Source organism: Sycon ciliatum, chromosome 2 (genome assembly GCF_964019385.1).
Source record: "Sycon ciliatum chromosome 2, ocSycCili1.1, whole genome shotgun sequence".
NCBI classification, from domain to species: Eukaryota; Metazoa; Porifera; class Calcarea; order Leucosolenida; family Sycettidae; genus Sycon; species Sycon ciliatum.
The window spans coordinates 6,642,598-6,660,586 of NC_088644.1; the positions used below are offsets into that span (position 1 = coordinate 6,642,598).

At 44.5% G+C, this 17,989-nt stretch overlaps 1 protein-coding gene and 3 non-coding genes across 5 annotated transcripts in view; all 4 read right to left on the bottom strand.

Annotated features, from left to right (window-relative positions):
• Positions 1–27: 27 nt before the first annotated feature.
• Positions 28–101, bottom strand: Trnai-aau (transfer RNA isoleucine (anticodon AAU)). The gene has a single exon. It is a non-coding gene; the product is annotated as a tRNA-Ile (tRNA).
• Positions 102–557: 456 nt separating this feature from the next.
• Trnai-aau (transfer RNA isoleucine (anticodon AAU)) lies at positions 558–631 on the bottom strand. Its single transcript has one exon. It is a non-coding gene; the product is annotated as a tRNA-Ile (tRNA).
• Positions 632–1,429: 798 nt separating this feature from the next.
• On the bottom strand, positions 1,430–1,501 carry Trnap-agg (transfer RNA proline (anticodon AGG)). The gene has a single exon. It is a non-coding gene; the product is annotated as a tRNA-Pro (tRNA).
• Positions 1,502–4,556: 3,055 nt separating this feature from the next.
• The window catches only part of LOC135808434 (transformation/transcription domain-associated protein-like), a gene marked incomplete at its 5' end in the record, with an annotated part of 55,149 nt that continues 41,716 nt past the window's right edge, over positions 4,557–17,989 (bottom strand). For both annotated transcript variants that reach the window (XM_065321624.1, XM_065321623.1), the window contains 2 exon segments: positions 4,557–5,821; positions 8,367–8,478. In XM_065321624.1, coding sequence (XP_065177696.1) covers positions 5,712–5,821; positions 8,367–8,478 — 222 coding nt within the window.

The window sequence follows — 17,989 nt, forward strand, 5'->3', positions numbered from 1 at the left end:
AAGAGAAAAAGAGAAAAAAAATGAGCGTGCTCCCAGCAGGGCTCGAACCTGCGACATTCGCGTTATTAGCACGACGCTCTAACCGACTGAGCTATGGGAGCTCATGATGCTGCACAGAGTATGCAGCATTACGACTTCTCAGTGTATCATACGCGTATCATATAAGTGGGTTGCTACTGGAAACTTAGGCCAAGTAAAAAAAAAAGCTAGATGATCGTCCCCGTCCGCCCCAGTTTTTGTCAGCGCCCCAAGAAATATTTTATTTTTTAAATCGTGAGTTTTACTATATGGACCACATACTACTAGTATCACAACGTCAGTATCGATCTGCTGAAGAAAGAAAAAGAAAAAAAGAAAAAAAAAGAAAAAAAGAGAAAAAAAACCTTGATGTTGTTGTGTACACTGTGTGCATGAGAGGGTAAAAAGTAAAAAAATAAAAATAAAATCCTCCCGCCCTCCCCGATTTTTCCAAAAAAAAGGACGATCATCTAGTAATTTTTTTTACTCGGCCTTATGTTATAACGTTACTTCTGCTCAGCGGAGGAAAAAAATGAGCGTGCTCCCAGCAGGGCTCGAACCTGCGACATTCGCGTTATTAGCACGACGCTCTAACCGACTGAGCTATGGGAGCTCATGATGCTGCACAGAGTATGCAGGATTACGACTTCTCAGTGTATCATACGCGTATCATATAAGTGGGTTGCTACTATACTGGAAACTTCTGCTCAGCGGAGCCCTACACTGGCCCTATACAATGTAGGGTTCCCTGCTTCTTGCCATACAAACAGAATGACAAGGCACGGTTGACTCTCCACATATGTTGCTAAGAAATAGGGACCAGGTGCATACGATTGCCAAATAAGATACTGCTGCCAGTGAAACTTGTCTACGGCGCACATCCAAATTTATCCAGTCTAACGTTTCCGTTTTCAAATTCTCCCACCTTGGGCAGCGTTTTGGTTTTCTTCCGTTTTGGTGTACAACTTGTACGTTTTGCTCCACGTACACTAAGCATTCGAACAAAAGGAAAGGATTTGGTTATGTTTTCATCCCCACTGCAGCGTTGTCGGGTAAATGCAGCCTAAGACAACCGCTCAAGGCACCTTCAAAGTGTGGTCTCTGTTACCAGGTAGTCCTCAACTTCTTTGCTGTCCGGCTGGCCATTGCAGCCGTTGTCGCAGGGCCGACGTTAATTGGTGACCCCGACACTGCGCTCTTCGGAGTTTCGCCATGCTACCATCCATCCCTGCAGTATTCTTAGTGTACACCAGGGAGTCATAAAATACTACTTCCTGGTGTACACTACACGTACATGACGATTTGCACGAGGAAAGTGACGGAAATCCCAAGCAAGGCTCATTGCATACCGTTTTCATTCAGTTTGAAGGTTCCGTTCATGCACTATCAGCTCAGAAAATGAGCAAAAAATGGGTCTGTCCGGGATTTGAACCCGGGACCTCTCGCACCCTAAGCGAGAATCATACCCCTAGACCAACAGACCAAGCACGAGTGATAGTCAGTCCCACATAAGTATCTGGATCATGATGACGCAAGGCTTTCAAAAACAATAACGGGAGGCTGAAATTTTAGCCATCACCCCAACCGGCAACAATATTGTGCAGCATGAGTCGCTCATGCCAGTTTTATTTGGCTCGAGTCATTTTGTCTTTGCTCAAGTGCCTGTGCATGATGGTGTCCCAGGTGTGTTCGCCAGTTTTGGCTCTGTGAATCTTTTAAATTTTGCACTTCTATTTCCGAAAAGCAGTTGATGACCTTATCAAGGATAACCTCGGATTGGCACTTAGTAGAGTCTAAACAATTGTATTATACTATCATGCAGGGGTGTCGGAAGGTATTTAGTGTGGTACGATCAGCCATCTCAAGTACAATTTACTTGTGGGTGAGGTGTGGCTGAGCCAAAATTTTCAAAATTTAAAGTCTTAACGGTGTACCTGGGGCAAAGAGCGGTACGGTCAATACCGTACGGTAGTGATCGTAACGTCGCCTCTGCTATACAAGAGAAGAGTGACTGGCATCTTCACACCGATGGACACACTGATGATCATGAAGGACGTGTCGTCGGACCCTACTGATCTTTTTCAGAAAGCAATCAGTAGTTCTGCCACCCAATAATCCCATGCAGCAGTGGAGTGGTGCAGTCACTCACCTCTGCTTAGTTCTACATGATAAACTGTCACAATCATAGTCACGTGAGTCGCTCATCCAGGTACAATACAATAGAGGTTACGCAAATGATTTCATGGGGTGAGTCAGCGAAACCGCTTATGGGCACCATCAAGAGTAGATAAACAAGAGTGTGCAACTCCGGATCTCTTCTGCACACTCTGCAGGTACCCCCGCCTGTGGCGGAATTTTTTGTTGACGCCACCTTTTTTCAGAAGAACGCGCATTTTGCCCCAGAGCAGTGTGAGAGCACGTGCTAGGTATACCGGTACCGACCTTGTAATGTAAAGCCCGGCCAAGTGCACGAGGCAAAACTTTCCAAAGGACTCGCAGCGCGTGCGTCGTCGAAAAGATCACGTCAACAAAAAATTCCGCCGCGGGCCAACCCATCCCGGAGTTGCACACTCTTGTTTATTTACTCTTGGCACCATGTGTGCAGCGCGCGTCGCTAGTGCAGCGTTGTGCTGTGACTTCACCAAAGCCGTATCATCAACTGATGATGTAATCACATAACCTCTTTTGTTATTTTTTTTACTATTATGCTGTAGCATCGCCATCGTCGCCTTTTGCTATACTGAAGACCGCCACTATTCGGCCTGGATCACACTATAGATAGTATTTGAAGTGACTTTTCTGGTCAGTGAATCACCACTTTTGCCCAGATGCACAGCAGCATTCATACACGCACACAAGTACGCACGCACGCATGCACACACACACGCATGCATGTCGTGCGCGCACACATACATGCATTGCATACCTTTCTATGCCGGAGGCAGAGGTTGAACTCATCCTTGAGAATGGTGTACCATGGTGTACTTTTGAGGTACGTACCGTAGTTGGGCGCCGCAGTCACGCGGCAAAGCTAGAATCGGCCAAGCAGGGTGCCGTGGCCACCATAGCAGCGGACAGATCTAATCCAATATGATCTTTACTCGGTCCATCCGAAAATAGTGGTGCAAGTAACCACGGACAGGATGTTGAGTGTCAAGCGGAACGGCGCAACACCATCTCCATCAAAACAGTTTAGCAACGATGAGACTACCAGACCGGCGCAATGCAACAATTTAACGATGGTAGATCTACGTAGATCAGTAGATCTACTCGACGTATGTGAAGTCTCCGCACTGCCAGCTACTCTGACTTTGTGTTTGGCCTCATCAGAGCTCAAAAAAACTGACTGAAGCACAAGGAAACTACGCTACAGTGTCACCAAGAGTCCATAACCGGCGATGGACTCTTGGTGACACTAGTCTTGTAGATCTACTGTAGACAGCAGCTAGTAGCCAGCGTCAGTGCACCACACGTACCGACTGTAGCGATCGGCTACCGCCGTACCGGTAGCTGACTCGGTTCTTGCAAGCATTCCATGGCAACAAGAAAACTATCTGTGCCAGATTACACACACACACACACACACACACACACACACACACACACACACACACACACACACACACACACACACACACACGTGCACACGCGACCATGCCTCTCGGGAGTCTGGTGTTATAAGAGCACCCATAAGCGGTTCCGCCGACTCACCGCCATGACATCATCATGACAGCACCATGACATCATCATTCACATAACCTCTATACAGTAGAGTCGCACGGTGAAGAACGTGGATCCCAAAAACCTCCAGCCTGAAATACTAAGAACGCCACAGCCTAAATAAAAGCTAAGAACGGCGGTGTTGGTTTTCTCGGAGCTTGTGGGATACATATGATCCAGTACGGATTGTTTCTAAGAGCGTGCTATAAGAACGCAGCCAGATTTCTGAAAAATAAGAACGTCCCTGGCTAACTAACCCCTTGGAAACAACGTTCTTGGGCGTGCGACTCTGCTGAAGAACTACTAGTAGTAGTAGTAGTAGTAGTAGTAGTAGAATTTATTATTTTGATAGGGAAGGCCCTACAGACGTTGCCGTCTTGTTACAGGGAACCTAACTACAATCATGTACATGTTGGCCATTGCCGCACAGGAATGGTGATGCAACACTAACCACACAACACACTGCAAGCACCCTGGCCTGGCGTCTTACTATCAGGGAGTCGTAAAATACCGGTATTTTACGACTCCCTGCTTACTATCTTACCCTAATTCACACATGCCCACCAGCAACACAAACAGCCTACAGGTACAGTCCTGCTCAATGAAATCCAGTCAAGTTTCTCAAGTACGCGCCGGGGGTTGCGCAGCCATAGACATGCAAACCGGGGGAGTAGTACAATACAGTATTCTACTACTCCATGCTGTGAACACTGCATGGGCTGCGAAAAGGTGCACGGCGCCAACTTGACTCTCACGACTGGATTTCATTGAGCAGCACTGTAGAATAGTTCACATCCACATAACAAGGCCACGCCGAGTCTGTCCGGAGGTCAAAGAAGTGACCGATAGAAATGAATGCGCCAAGAATTGTAGCCCTGGCGTGTCAGCTAGCGCATTTGTTCTTGGCAAGGCCAGTGTAGCACCAGTGTGACGTCACCCATGCTGGGGAAATCTCCATGCCGGGGTGGTTCATTGGCACCGGCCAATGAGAGTCACTGCGTTGGCTCAGTGAGCATAGCTGTGTGTAGTAAGGATGATAATAACGATGATGGCTAAGAGCGATTTGTAGAATTGTGAAGACAGCAGGTGCACATGCGATCAGAGGAAACACACACATGCAAACCGGTCCGCGACATCATACAATATCTAGAAAGACAAGACCGTGATGATGATAGAGAGATACTTGACGGGCAATACTAGTAGGTAGGATTCTTGCAGACCATAGCAGCTTTAGAAGAAGTATTGGTGCCGTGCACCATGTAGACAACATGTTAGTACAGCGGTACAAGACATGCAGAGCGGACGGCTGTGTGCGTTGAGTTATATAAAGAAAGTCGTGGACATCGCGCACTGACTGCGGCTGATGAGTTTTATGCTGTCTGAAAATCGTAAGGTCTAGTGTTATGCGGTGTAATAATGTGCAGCAGCAGCGTTCTTCATGCATATCAGGATTCAGTCACCTCATGCATAGCGTTAGTGTTGTCTCATGCATATCGTTAGTGTCGTCTCAAAGAATGTGTGTTTCATGGCGGAAGGTTTGTGCGCAAGCAGAAAGCAGCAGCAGCAGCACGCCGCGGTACAGCATTTTCGCTGCAGTAGCCTTTCCACATCAGTCTCCTGTTCAGTAGTAGTTTGAAGTACGAGAGACAACCACGCCTGGAAAAGACCAGCCCGGCAAGGCGCAGCAGCATCGTATGCATTCGTGATCGGAAGCAACGGCAAACTCGTAGCAGAACCATGCCGCCGCAGACTTGAAAATGATCACTTCTTTGTCATCCATTAGCATGGCGGTAAAAAACTAACATAGAACGAACAATTGGACACGCGAACGACAACATTCGTACGCCTCGTGATAGAAAACATTTAGGGACCACACATCCAGTCGGAGCTAAAGGATTGCTCGAGAAGTATTAACCGTTGTGCGCATCACACTAGCGGTCAAACAATCGCCAGTACAGGCTAATTTACCATTCTCAGAACCAGGGGAAAGTGGCCGGATCGAGTTGACTTAGTACGCCGACGTTGCTCGCCTGCTCCAGCAAGCTGTCTGCCCTGTTGACTCCGTCATCATACTGCGCTAGCTCTGCACACCCAGGACAAGAACAGACAAACGAGACAAGCTGACGCGCAGCTCCAAATATACCGTATTTCCCCGGATGTATGTCGTACCCTTTTACATTAGACTTCAAGGGTAAAAAGGGGGGGGGGGGTGCGACTTACAATCAAGCATGGCTTACTACTGAAGTGACCGTATCCAAACAATATGGCTCAAACCCAAAAGTGGGGGTGCGACATACATGTATAATCGAATGTGACTTATACTCCGGGAAATACAGTACACTTCAGGTCGGATTTCGCCGCTTGCAACTAGACTGTACTTTCTGTGTGCCTAGACCAGAGATGGCATACGCCAGTGTACAGAGCTCGGCGGCCCAGCCGTGCAGGGAAGTGGAATAGAGCGGTTTTACATCTGTCACATGACCAAACAGAGCAGCCATGTTGATTTCAACTCTCCACTCAACACCCACATGTATGGGTCACATGACGTCGGCCATGTTGGTTCTACTGTCCACATTAGTGTTGAAACGAGCGTATCTATAACAAACGAGCGATCAGTTCCACTAACGAGCAAGCTATCGATCGAGCGAGCTAACGAGTTTCATTGATGTGGCATTATAATATGGGCCTCAACCAGCGAAAACAGCCCTTTGGGTCAACATTTTCAAAATTCCTTTTTGGTTAGAAATTTGTTGAACCATATCTACTGAAGGACCTCAGCCAAGAAAAAGTTCAATATTCTGATTCTAAACGGGTGTATACACCAAAATACAAGGTGTACCCCAAATTGGTGCAATGTATGTATACGATGTATGTGTACAATGAATATTCAGCATTCGAAGGTGAGTGGGCAGCTTGAATACTTTTGAAATAGTGCAGTAAGCAGCTATAATGACAAAGAATAGCTGATGAGTGCGGAGAAATGATCGACATATTCGCAGCTGCATCCTGCGTGGAGTCGTTCCGCAATCTCGTCTTCCATTTCTTCCTCCGCAGCTGAAGACACGACGTCGCTGCCGTCACTAGCCCCAGACTCAGAATTTATCTCAGGTGACGACTCCTCATCTTCCGACTCTGACGAGTCATCGGCCACCTTGAGCCGCATCGCAGCAGGAGATGACGGCTGCGATTCCGCCTCGCTGTCGACATGCGGATGTCGGAACCAAAGAACGTCTCATCCCTATTCTGAACTTCAGCGGCTACTTCAGCATCCACTCCCGGATCCCCACCAGGCTCGAGCTAGCTGTAGACAATGACTGCCGTGTGTGCGCTGCGAACAGCTCTGGCGTCCGCATCCATCGCAGCAAGATCAAGGAACACTGGAGTCGTCACTCGACACCACTTCAACTAACTTCAAAATAAATTACTTCAAGCAAGGAGTTCAAGAAGTCGTCGCGCTGTTCGCAGCGCGATCAAAACAATCGTTGAACGTCACAAATCGACCTTTTTCTCGAAAAAATTACGAAATCTCTAAGGGTCGTTTTCGCTGATTGCGGCTCATATAATGATTATATGATTATTTTTTTTGAATAATTTTTTTCTAAGTTCGATTTTTTTCAGCTGGTTCAAATAACACCGCCGGCTTTTTGTTTTGCTGCTGCTTCACTTCGGACTGCTGTTTGGTGTCGAGATGTCTTTTCAGCGCCGTCGTCGATTAGCCTTTGTAATAATAGACCGTTTTGCAAAGATTGCAAGTAGCCCTGGTCTTCGCTGCATCGCGGGAGAAAACTTCCAAACGACTGAGCGTAACTTTCACTTGAATGGAGAGGTGACCGAAGCATATCCTGCGACAGGTCAGCAGATGCGGAACAAGACATCGGTAGAGTCCACCAAAGCTGCAACGACAACTGAAACAACTCAAGTGTCGTGCAGGCATACAGTCACCTGTAACTGCGAGTGATTTTCACTTTGCGCGAGACTGGACTCTCGATCGACCAGGGAGTCGTAAAATAGTTTACGACTCCCCAGTCGACATGTACTGCCATGTGTCAGAGTACGGTGTACGGTGTTCGTTAGTGCAAACGAGCTGGCCGCACAAACGAGCCGAGTTTCTGGCGAGCGAGCTAACGAGTATCCGGTGAGATCGTTTCAACACTAGTCCACATGACATGATCACTTTCTATACAAATTTAGTCACATGACAAAGATATGAACACCACTCAACCCCTGCATCTACGGGTCACATGATGTCGGTGGCCATGTTGGTTCTACTGTCTACATTACATGATTACTTTCTATACAAATTTAGTCACATGACAAACTGATGTGAGACACCACTCTATTGTATAAGCAACACAGGAAATGACTAGACACCCACATTGTTACACATTCCACAACGCATGCGGAGACACATCGCCACCATGGATACCGCCACGCCCGGATGTAGACTTGTTGCAAGAGAAGGATCCATGCGCGGGATTCGGGGCCAGCACTCCCTGTCTTTCCGGGACAGTGCCCTACCGATTAGGCTACCGGGGATCACACACACGCACACCCACGCACCCACGCCCACGCACGCACACACACACACACACACACACACACGTGCCTCCTTGTTGCTACAGACTTACCGTGCAGCCTGGCCATCATATCCGTCACGGCCGTGCTCACTAAGGGCACTAGTTCATCAGTGGCAGATATCTCAGGTAGTCCAGCAGAGAAGTCGTCCTGCGTGAAATACCGCTGTGCAGGAAAGAAGAGACGAAATATCAAACATAGTTTTGTGTTTGTCTCCACATGTTTCTTTGTAGGGCTGTGTTCCAGGGGCGTAGCCAGGATCATGGTCAAGGGGGTGCCCATAATTTTCTTCCAATAACGTTCTTTTGAGGAATCTTGTACATGTATGCATATTGTATGCATGCTACAGTCCATTTCAAAACTATAGACGCGTAGGGTTTTTGAAATATTTCAAATTTGGCTGGAGCTTTTTGAGAATAGTTTTCGGAATATTGCTCAGGTCCGCTCCACAATTACTCTCATATAGTTTCTAAACGATTGGATAACAGACGCCCAATTTGGAAAAAATTATGCAGAAAGTGATCACAGATTGTATGTGGAATAGATGCTGGCATAACGGTTTTTGCCTAGGTACGCGTCTATAGTTTTGAAATGGACTGTAGTGCGGTGTACACCTTGAATTATTGATGTATTATGAATGTCTCCAGCTTGCCATTCCAACAATCTACTTCCTCCGCGTCATTAAAATTGTTGCTTCCCAGAGCGATTTTTCGAATTTATTTTGTCCACTCGAGGGGCAAAGAAATCAGCTAGAAATTGAGGCAGAGCATTGTCGACTGACCAAGCTTTAGTTTGTGGCCTCCCGCTTCACTGCACTTGCAGCTGAGGTCGACGTCTTCATCAGAGTTTGAGGCAGACCTTTCAGCACTCAACAATACGCTGAAGAAGACGCGCGTTCAAATTCAGGTCAAGAACCTTCGTTTTCAAGCGATCCATGTCTCCAGGTGGCAGGGGATGAAGGCAAGCTAGCATTTTTCAAGTACACTGTAACGACCTTCCAGCGGGGTAGGGTAAGCAGTTCCGCACCTTCTTTCCTTGGCAAGCGCTTCGCTGATTTTGTCGGTGTTTTCAGACCTGCTACCTTCGCAGCAACATGCGCCACAAGTAGCGCATTTTAGGAATTTGAGACCACTTTGTTCATGGAGTAACTAATACTTGCACACTGACTGCAACGGAAAAGTGCAAGCACGTGTAGTACGATGCAGTACTCGCAGATCTACGTAGCATGCACCCAGTCTGGGCTGAGGGCAGTCACGGTTGTTTGATCATACAATGCATGCCAAGCCAGACCCATGGTCGAAATTTTTGAGGGGGGTGCTTTGGCACCCAAAGCACCCCCCCCCCCTGCCTACGCGCCTGGTGTTCCCAATAAAATAAAATAAAATAATAAATTGAAATTGGGTTGAAATTGTTCAAGTAAAGTGTCATGTTATGTGCGGCCAAGCTTGGCCGTTAATTTTCTAGGTGTAATGTACTGCTGTTATTTGTTATCACTTTGTCCCTTATCTTCTTTGTTCATTTTCCAGTTGCAAGTTTAGTGTTAGTACACGCATTCGTTATTGCTCTCGCTTTCATTGATAAAATAATAATAATAATAATAATTTGAAAGTAGGACGGAGGCAGAAAATATTACAAAAAAAGTATTGTCTACGCATGCATCTACGCAAGAGTCACCACCAGCCAATTAGGACATGTGTCAAAGTATTGAACGTTTTCGTTCCCTTCTTGTCAAAATACTACAGGGAATGATGGAAATAAGCTAAGAGACTACAACTATAAGGAAAAGAAGTTCAGAAATATATCACTCCAATTATGTGTAGAAGTGACACGAAAAAAATAGATGTGAAGAATCAAGAAAACAGCATGCAAATCCAATAAGTGACAAAAACGTAGTGACAAGAAAAAGAGAGAAACATCAAGAGATCTATTTCGCACCTTCACGACGAACAGTGCCAAACAACTGTAAAGACAACACATTCTCCTTCTGAACACAAAGCTCAGGGTCTAACTTACGTATGTACAAAGCTTCCAACACGGCAAGATGTAACAAAGACCTACCACGCGACAAAACAGAGAATACATCATCGGAGTACCACTCACGACAACTAGCACTGCCCGACAGGTGACACTTGATTGCCGAGGTACCGTTTCCCTGACCCGACGACTTGGCCGTTAGCTTTGTACATACGTAAGTTAGACCCTGAGCTTTGTGTTCAGAAGGAGAATGTGTTGTCTTTACAGTTGTTTGGCACTGTTCGTCGTGAAGGTGCGAAATAGATCTCTTGATGTTTCTCTCTTTTTCTTGTCACTACGTTTTTGTCACTTATTGGATTTGCATGCTGTTTTCTTGATTCTTCACATCTATTTTTTTCGTGTCACTTCTACACATAATTGGAGTGATATATTTCTGAACTTCTTTTCCTTATAGTTGTAGTCTCTTAGCTTATTTCCATCATTCCCTGTAGTATTTTGACAAGAAGGGAACGAAAACGTTCAATACTTTGACACATGTCCTAATTGGCTGGTGGTGACTCTTGCGTAGATGCATGCGTAGACAATACTTTTTTGTAATAATAATAATAATAATAATAATAATGAACTATTATAGAAAATCTAAGTTAGAGAAATAACACTAAGAGGAACAGCAGTGAAATTTACAAGTGTGAATTTTAACAATCAAAGCGAGAAATGAACAAAGGAGAAATGAAGGAAAGACAACGTGATAACACATAACAGCAGTACATTACACCTAGTACATTACACGGCGGAGGGAGCAGTGAGTCGGAGAGCAGTGATGGGAGTGATGGTGAGAGTGCCGGTGAGAGTGTTAGTGTTGTGCGTAGGTTTCGTGGTAGCAAGTCTTCAGTGTACAATCATCTGCTAGCTAGTCCTGATTGTTGCAATTCGTATTCCGACTCTTCGTTCACTGTATTGTGCCGTGGTCGTCATGGTTATGGACTACAGTTAAAAGTGTTGGAAGCTATCTATCAGCGTCTGTATAAGCCTAATTTGTGTGTACAGAAAGATAGTATAATTAGGTTGAAATTGTTCAAGTAACGTGTCGTGTTTAGTGCGGCCAAGCTTGGCCGTTAATGTTCTAGGTGTAATGTACTGCTGTTATGTGTTATCACGTTGTCTTTCCTTCATTTCTCCTTTGTTCACTTCTCGCTTTGATTGTTAAAATTCACACTTGTAAATTTCACTGCTGTTGCTCTTAGTGTTAATAATAATGAAGTTGATTGTTCCAACTAGGAACGCAACTTCTAAGTTAATAATAATAATAATAATAATAATAATAATAATAATAATAATAATAATAATAATAATAATAATAATAATAATAATAATAATAATTTGAAACTCGGATGTTGAGCCATAAATAAATATGTAGAAGAGAAAAGGACATATCGATACGAGTTAAGAGTAACTCTCCATCACTGTAACATGATACTATATACAGTCAGAAAGTGCCACAATGTCATGCATGAGGAGTACTGTAGGAGTTTGGCTTTCGGCTTGTACAATTCGTTTTCGCAAAGCTTCCCTTTCTTTATTTATCTTTGATATTTATGACCCACCCAAGTTGGGTGGTGTGCTGCTTTGCTGCTTCGAATTGTAGTTAGACCGCTTTGTCAAATATCGTACTGGTCTCGTCATCGTCCAGTAACAATCGACATTCTTTGTTCCGTTGGGACTGTAGCTTTTGCTCGTTTTCGTTGCGCTTGCCTTCCCCTCTTTGGTCTTTCTATAACCTTGAACCTTCCAAGTTGGAAGGCTGTCGGTTAGCGCTACGGAGATGTGTTGAAGCTAGGTGTCAGGACGTCGAATGTTTCAGTACTCTGTCAGTTTTGTGCCTAGTTATTGCACTTTCTGACTGTATATAGTATCATGTTACAGTGATGGAGAGTTACTCTTAACTCGTATCGATATGTCCTTTTCTCTTCTACATATTTATTTATGGCTCAACATCCGAGTTTCAAATTGCACACCTGATGAGCCGTCACGAACCATACGGCGAAACGTACGTCGTGTGAAACAACTTGTTTTGTAGTCAACTAGTCCATCACAATGTCATGCATGAGGAGTACTGTAGGAGTTTGGCTTTCGGCTTGTACAATTCGTTTTCGCAAAGCTTCCCTTTCTTTATTTATCTTTGATATTTATGACCCACCCAAGTTGGGTGGTGTGCTGCTTTGCTGCTTCGAATTGTAGTTAGACCGCTTTGTCAAATATCGTACTGGTCTCGTCATCGTCCAGTAACAATCGACATTCTTTGTTCCGTTGGGACTGTAGCTTTTGCTCGTTTTCGTTGCGCTTGCCTTCCCCTCTTTGGTCTTTCTATAACCTTGAACCTTCCAAGTTGGAAGGCTGTCGGTTAGCGCTACGGAGATGTGTTGAAGCTAGGTGTCAGGACGTCGAATGTTTCAGTACTCTGTCAGTTTTGTGCCTAGTTATTGCACTTTCTGACTGTATATAGTATCATGTTACAGTGATGGAGAGTTACTCTTAACTCGTATCGATATGTCCTTTTCTCTTCTACATATTTATTTATGGCTCAACATCCGAGTTTCAAATTGCACACCTGATGAGCCGTCACGAACCATACGGCGAAACGTACGTCGTGTGAAACAACTTGTTTTGTAGTCAACTAGTCCATCACAATGTCATGCATGAGGAGTACTGTAGGAGTTTGGCTTTCGGCTTGTACAATTCGTTTTCGCAAAGCTTCCCTTTCTTTATTTATCTTTGATATTTATGACCCACCCAAGTTGGGTGGTGTGCTGCTTTGCTGCTTCGAATTGTAGTTAGACCGCTTTGTCAAATATCGTACTGGTCTCGTCATCGTCCAGTAACAATCGACATTCTTTGTTCCGTTGGGACTGTAGCTTTTGCTCGTTTTCGTTGCGCTTGCCTTCCCCTCTTTGGTCTTTCTATAACCTTGAACCTTCCAAGTTGGAAGGCTGTCGGTTAGCGCTACGGAGATGTGTTGAAGCTAGGTGTCAGGACGTCGAATGTTTCAGTACTCTGTCAGTTTTGTGCCTAGTTATTGCACTTTCTGACTGTATATAGTATCATGTTACAGTGATGGAGAGTTACTCTTAACTCGTATCGATATGTCCTTTTCTCTTCTACATATTTATTTATGGCTCAACATCCGAGTTTCAAATTGCACACCTGATGAGCCGTCACGAACCATACGGCGAAACGTACGTCGTGTGAAACAACTTGTTTTGTAGTCAACTAGTCCATCACAATGTCATGCATGAGGAGTACTGTAGGAGTTTGGCTTTCGGCTTGTACAATTCGTTTTCGCAAAGCTTCCCTTTCTTTATTTATCTTTGATATTTATGACCCACCCAAGTTGGGTGGTGTGCTGCTTTGCTGCTTCGAATTGTAGTTAGACCGCTTTGTCAAATATCGTACTGGTCTCGTCATCGTCCAGTAACAATCGACATTCTTTGTTCCGTTGGGACTGTAGCTTTTGCTCGTTTTCGTTGCGCTTGCCTTCCCCTCTTTGGTCTTTCTATAACCTTGAACCTTCCAAGTTGGAAGGCTGTCGGTTAGCGCTACGGAGATGTGTTGAAGCTAGGTGTCAGGACGTCGAATGTTTCAGTACTCTGTCAGTTTTGTGCCTAGTTATTGCACTTTCTGACTGTATATAGTATCATGTTACAGTGATGGAGAGTTACTCTTAACTCGTATCGATATGTCCTTTTCTCTTCTACATATTTATTTATGGCTCAACATCCGAGTTTCAAATTGCACACCTGATGAGCCGTCACGAACCATACGGCGAAACGTACGTCGTGTGAAACAACTTGTTTTGTAGTCAACTAGTCCATCACAATGTCATGCATGAGGAGTACTGTAGGAGTTTGGCTTTCGGCTTGTACAATTCGTTTTCGCAAAGCTTCCCTTTCTTTATTTATCTTTGATATTTATGACCCACCCAAGTTGGGTGGTGTGCTGCTTTGCTGCTTCGAATTGTAGTTAGACCGCTTTGTCAAATATCGTACTGGTCTCGTCATCGTCCAGTAACAATCGACATTCTTTGTTCCGTTGGGACTGTAGCTTTTGCTCGTTTTCGTTGCGCTTGCCTTCCCCTCTTTGGTCTTTCTATAACCTTGAACCTTCCAAGTTGGAAGGCTGTCGGTTAGCGCTACGGAGATGTGTTGAAGCTAGGTGTCAGGACGTCGAATGTTTCAGTACTCTGTCAGTTTTGTGCCTAGTTATTGCACTTTCTGACTGTATATAGTATCATGTTACAGTGATGGAGAGTTACTCTTAACTCGTATCGATATGTCCTTTTCTCTTCTACATAATAATAATAATAATAATAATAATAATAATTGAACAAACGACGAGGAGACAACAATTTGATAACCGCAATCAGTAATACAAGCTGGATCGACATTTGTGTACACTGTATTCATGTATTGTAAAACTGTGGCGACAATGTGCAATAAAATGATGAAAATGTGAAGAAAGCCAACTACAACAGAAACTACGCACTCAACGGACAAGGGCGTAAGGAGGGACGTGAGAGCAGGGTGACGGCCGAGTCCCGTTCAATGGACCATGTCAGGCGGGATACCGTATATTCTCCATTACTAGCACAGTCTCTAATACTAGCACACTGTGAGCACCCTTCGAAACATTATAAGCACGGTCTCTATTATAAGCACGGTCTTGGTGGAAATCAATGCTGCATGCATGATATCTAGCATGTATTTCTTCTCGCTCTGTATGGATGTATTGATTGAAAAAATAAAAGCACGGTCTCCAATATAAGCGCGGTCTCCAATTTAAGCACGGGGTAGAGGGGTGTTGAAAATATATAAGCACGGCGCTTATAATAGAGAATATACGGTAACAGAGAGAGCGCAGAGGAAGCAGATGATGGGACGGACGGTGAAGGGAGCAATGAGTCGGAGAGCGACGATTGTAGTGATCGTGAGAGTGCCGGTGAGAATGTTAGTGTTGTGCGTAGGTTTCGTGGTAGCAAGTCTTCAGTGTACAATCATCTGTTGGCTAGTCCTGATTGTTGCAATTCGTATTCCGACTCTTCATTCACTGTATTGTGCCGTGGTCGTCATGGTTATGGACTACAGTTAAAGGTTTTGGAAGCCATCTGTCAGCGTCTGTATCAGCCTAATTTGTGTGTACAGAAAGATAGTATAATTGGGTTGAAATTGTTCAAGTAAAGTGTCATGTTTGGTGCGGCCAAGCTTGGCCGTTAATGTTCTAGGTGTAATGTACTGCTGTTATTTGTTATCACTTTGTCCTTCCTTCTTTCTTTCTCTTCTTTGTTCACTTTTCAGTTGCAAGTTAAGTGTTAGTACACACATTCGTTATTGCTCTCGCTTTCATTGTTAAAATTCACACTTGTAAATTTCACTGCTGTTGTTCTTAGTGTTATTTCTCTTAAACTTAGATTTTCTATAATAGTTCAATTTTGTTTTCAGTGTCCTTTAGTACAACGAAGATTCCTGATGAGTGTTGTACGAAAACTTGTTTGAATCCCTTTCTTTCTCTACACAATTTCTTCACATTTTCATCGTTTTATTGCACATTGTCTCCACAGTTTTACAATACATGAATACAGTGTACACAAATGTCGATCCAGCTTGTATTACTGATTGCGGTTATCAAATAATAATAATATTATTTAGAAAAAATAAATAGCCAATAGATCAAACTTCCAGCACACATTCCATGTGATTTCTTTACGTGAACGTAGAGCAGAACAGATTTTCTTTACGTTACAGTAACGCGGAGCAGAGTGTTTCCCGGGATTCTTCGCGTCGCGTTCCTGTGACTTTGAACGTGGAGCAGAACATCACTATTGGGTCGGATGTTCACCTACAACTTGTACATGTAGTCCAACTGTATCCGTCCAGTAACACGGGCACAAGCCGGAACATAACGACAAGCCTCTGGATCATTCAAACAAAGATATTTTTAAAGGGGAAGTTAGGGCAAAAATTAAAATTTCACCAGTTGTAGTCTTCGGGGTGCTGAGTCGAATGGTCTTGGTCCGAGAAAGCTGAGACGCTCCCTTCCTACTTGAATCCCAATCGAACTCGCGCACTTCCACCGAAACTGGGTGACTGCGCCCTACTAGATGGGGATTTGTATGCAAAATGTCACTAAAAGCGCCATTTCGTTCTTATAAAAGCACGGATGACCGCGATTGGCCCATATGTTGTAGTCTTTTGGACGCTGAGTCGATTGGTTTTGGTCCGAAAAGGCTGCGATGCAGCGTTCCTCCTTTATTCCCAATCGAACATGGTTGAACAAGCGGTCACGTGCTCCTGCGTACACCAGTCACCTGGTCACCGTGCCTGCAGGGTACAACTTACTAGCCTGTTTGACCTTTTTTGGGTGCAGTCCTGTCACTCGAGTTGAACTCGAGTTGAACCTTGGTGTGAAAGTTGTCGCCTGCTGGCGTGGTGACCAGGTGATTTGGGCACCCAGGAGCATGTGACCGCTTGTTCAACCATGTTCGATTGGGAATAAAGGAGGAACGCTGCTTCGCAGCCTTTTCGGACCAAAACCAGTCGACTCAGCGTCCAAAAGACTACAGCATATGGGCCAATCGCGGTCATCCGTGCTTTTATAAGAACAAAATGGCGCTTTTAGTGACATTCTGCATACAAATCCCCATCTAGTAGGGCGCAGTCACCCAGTTTCGGTGGAAGTGCGCGAGTTCGATTGGGATTCAAGTAGGAAGGGAGCGTCTCAGCTTTCTCGGACCAAGACCATTCGACTCAGCACCCTGAAGACTACAACTGGTGAAATTTTAATTTTTGCCTTAACTTCCCCTTTAAAATATTATTATTAGGCCAAGTAAAAAAAAAAGCTAGATGATCGTCCCCGTCCGCCCCAGTTTTTGTCAGCGCCCCAAGAAATATTTTATTTTTTAAATCGTGAGTTTTTGCCGAAATCGTTGGTTTTTTACCGATCGCGGATGCAGGAAACATGTGCACGCTTTGTTTAATACTTTCTTTACTATATGGACCACATACTACTAGTATATCACAACGTCAGTATCGATCTGCTGAAGAAAGAAAAAGAAAAAAAGAAAAAAAAAGAAAAAAAGAGAAAAAAAACCTTGATGTTGTTGTGTACACTGTGTGCATGAGAGGGTAAAAAGTAAAAAAATAAAAATAAAATCCTCCCGCCCTCCCCGATTTTTCCAAAAAAAAGGACGATCATCTAGTAATTTTTTTTACTTGGCCTTAGGCCAAGTAAAAAAAAAAGATTGTTTATCGTCCGCGCCCGCCTCAAATTTTCACCCTCCCCGCCGAATTATTTAATTTTTTAGTACTGGTAAATGTACTGTATGTACTGCGGTCTACAGCCTCTAATCAGCATGGCCGTAGATTTTCGAAGGTCAAGTCCACAGACTGAACCATAACTTAGTTGCCATGGGCTTGAAAAGTGAAACTGATCATAAGCTGCCTGATTTTCTTCGTTTTCTCTACGTAACGTTGGTTGTTCCACTTTCCATTATCCTCTGGGTTGCGAACACCTGCCCTACAGCCATAAATGCATAATAATAAAAAAATTCACGGTTCGCGTGAGACTCGGCTGGAAGCCGGGTTTTCCGCATCCGTAGGAACGCCACCACCCTTCAAGGATCAAGGCGCAGATGCAGCTCCTAAAGCGGTGG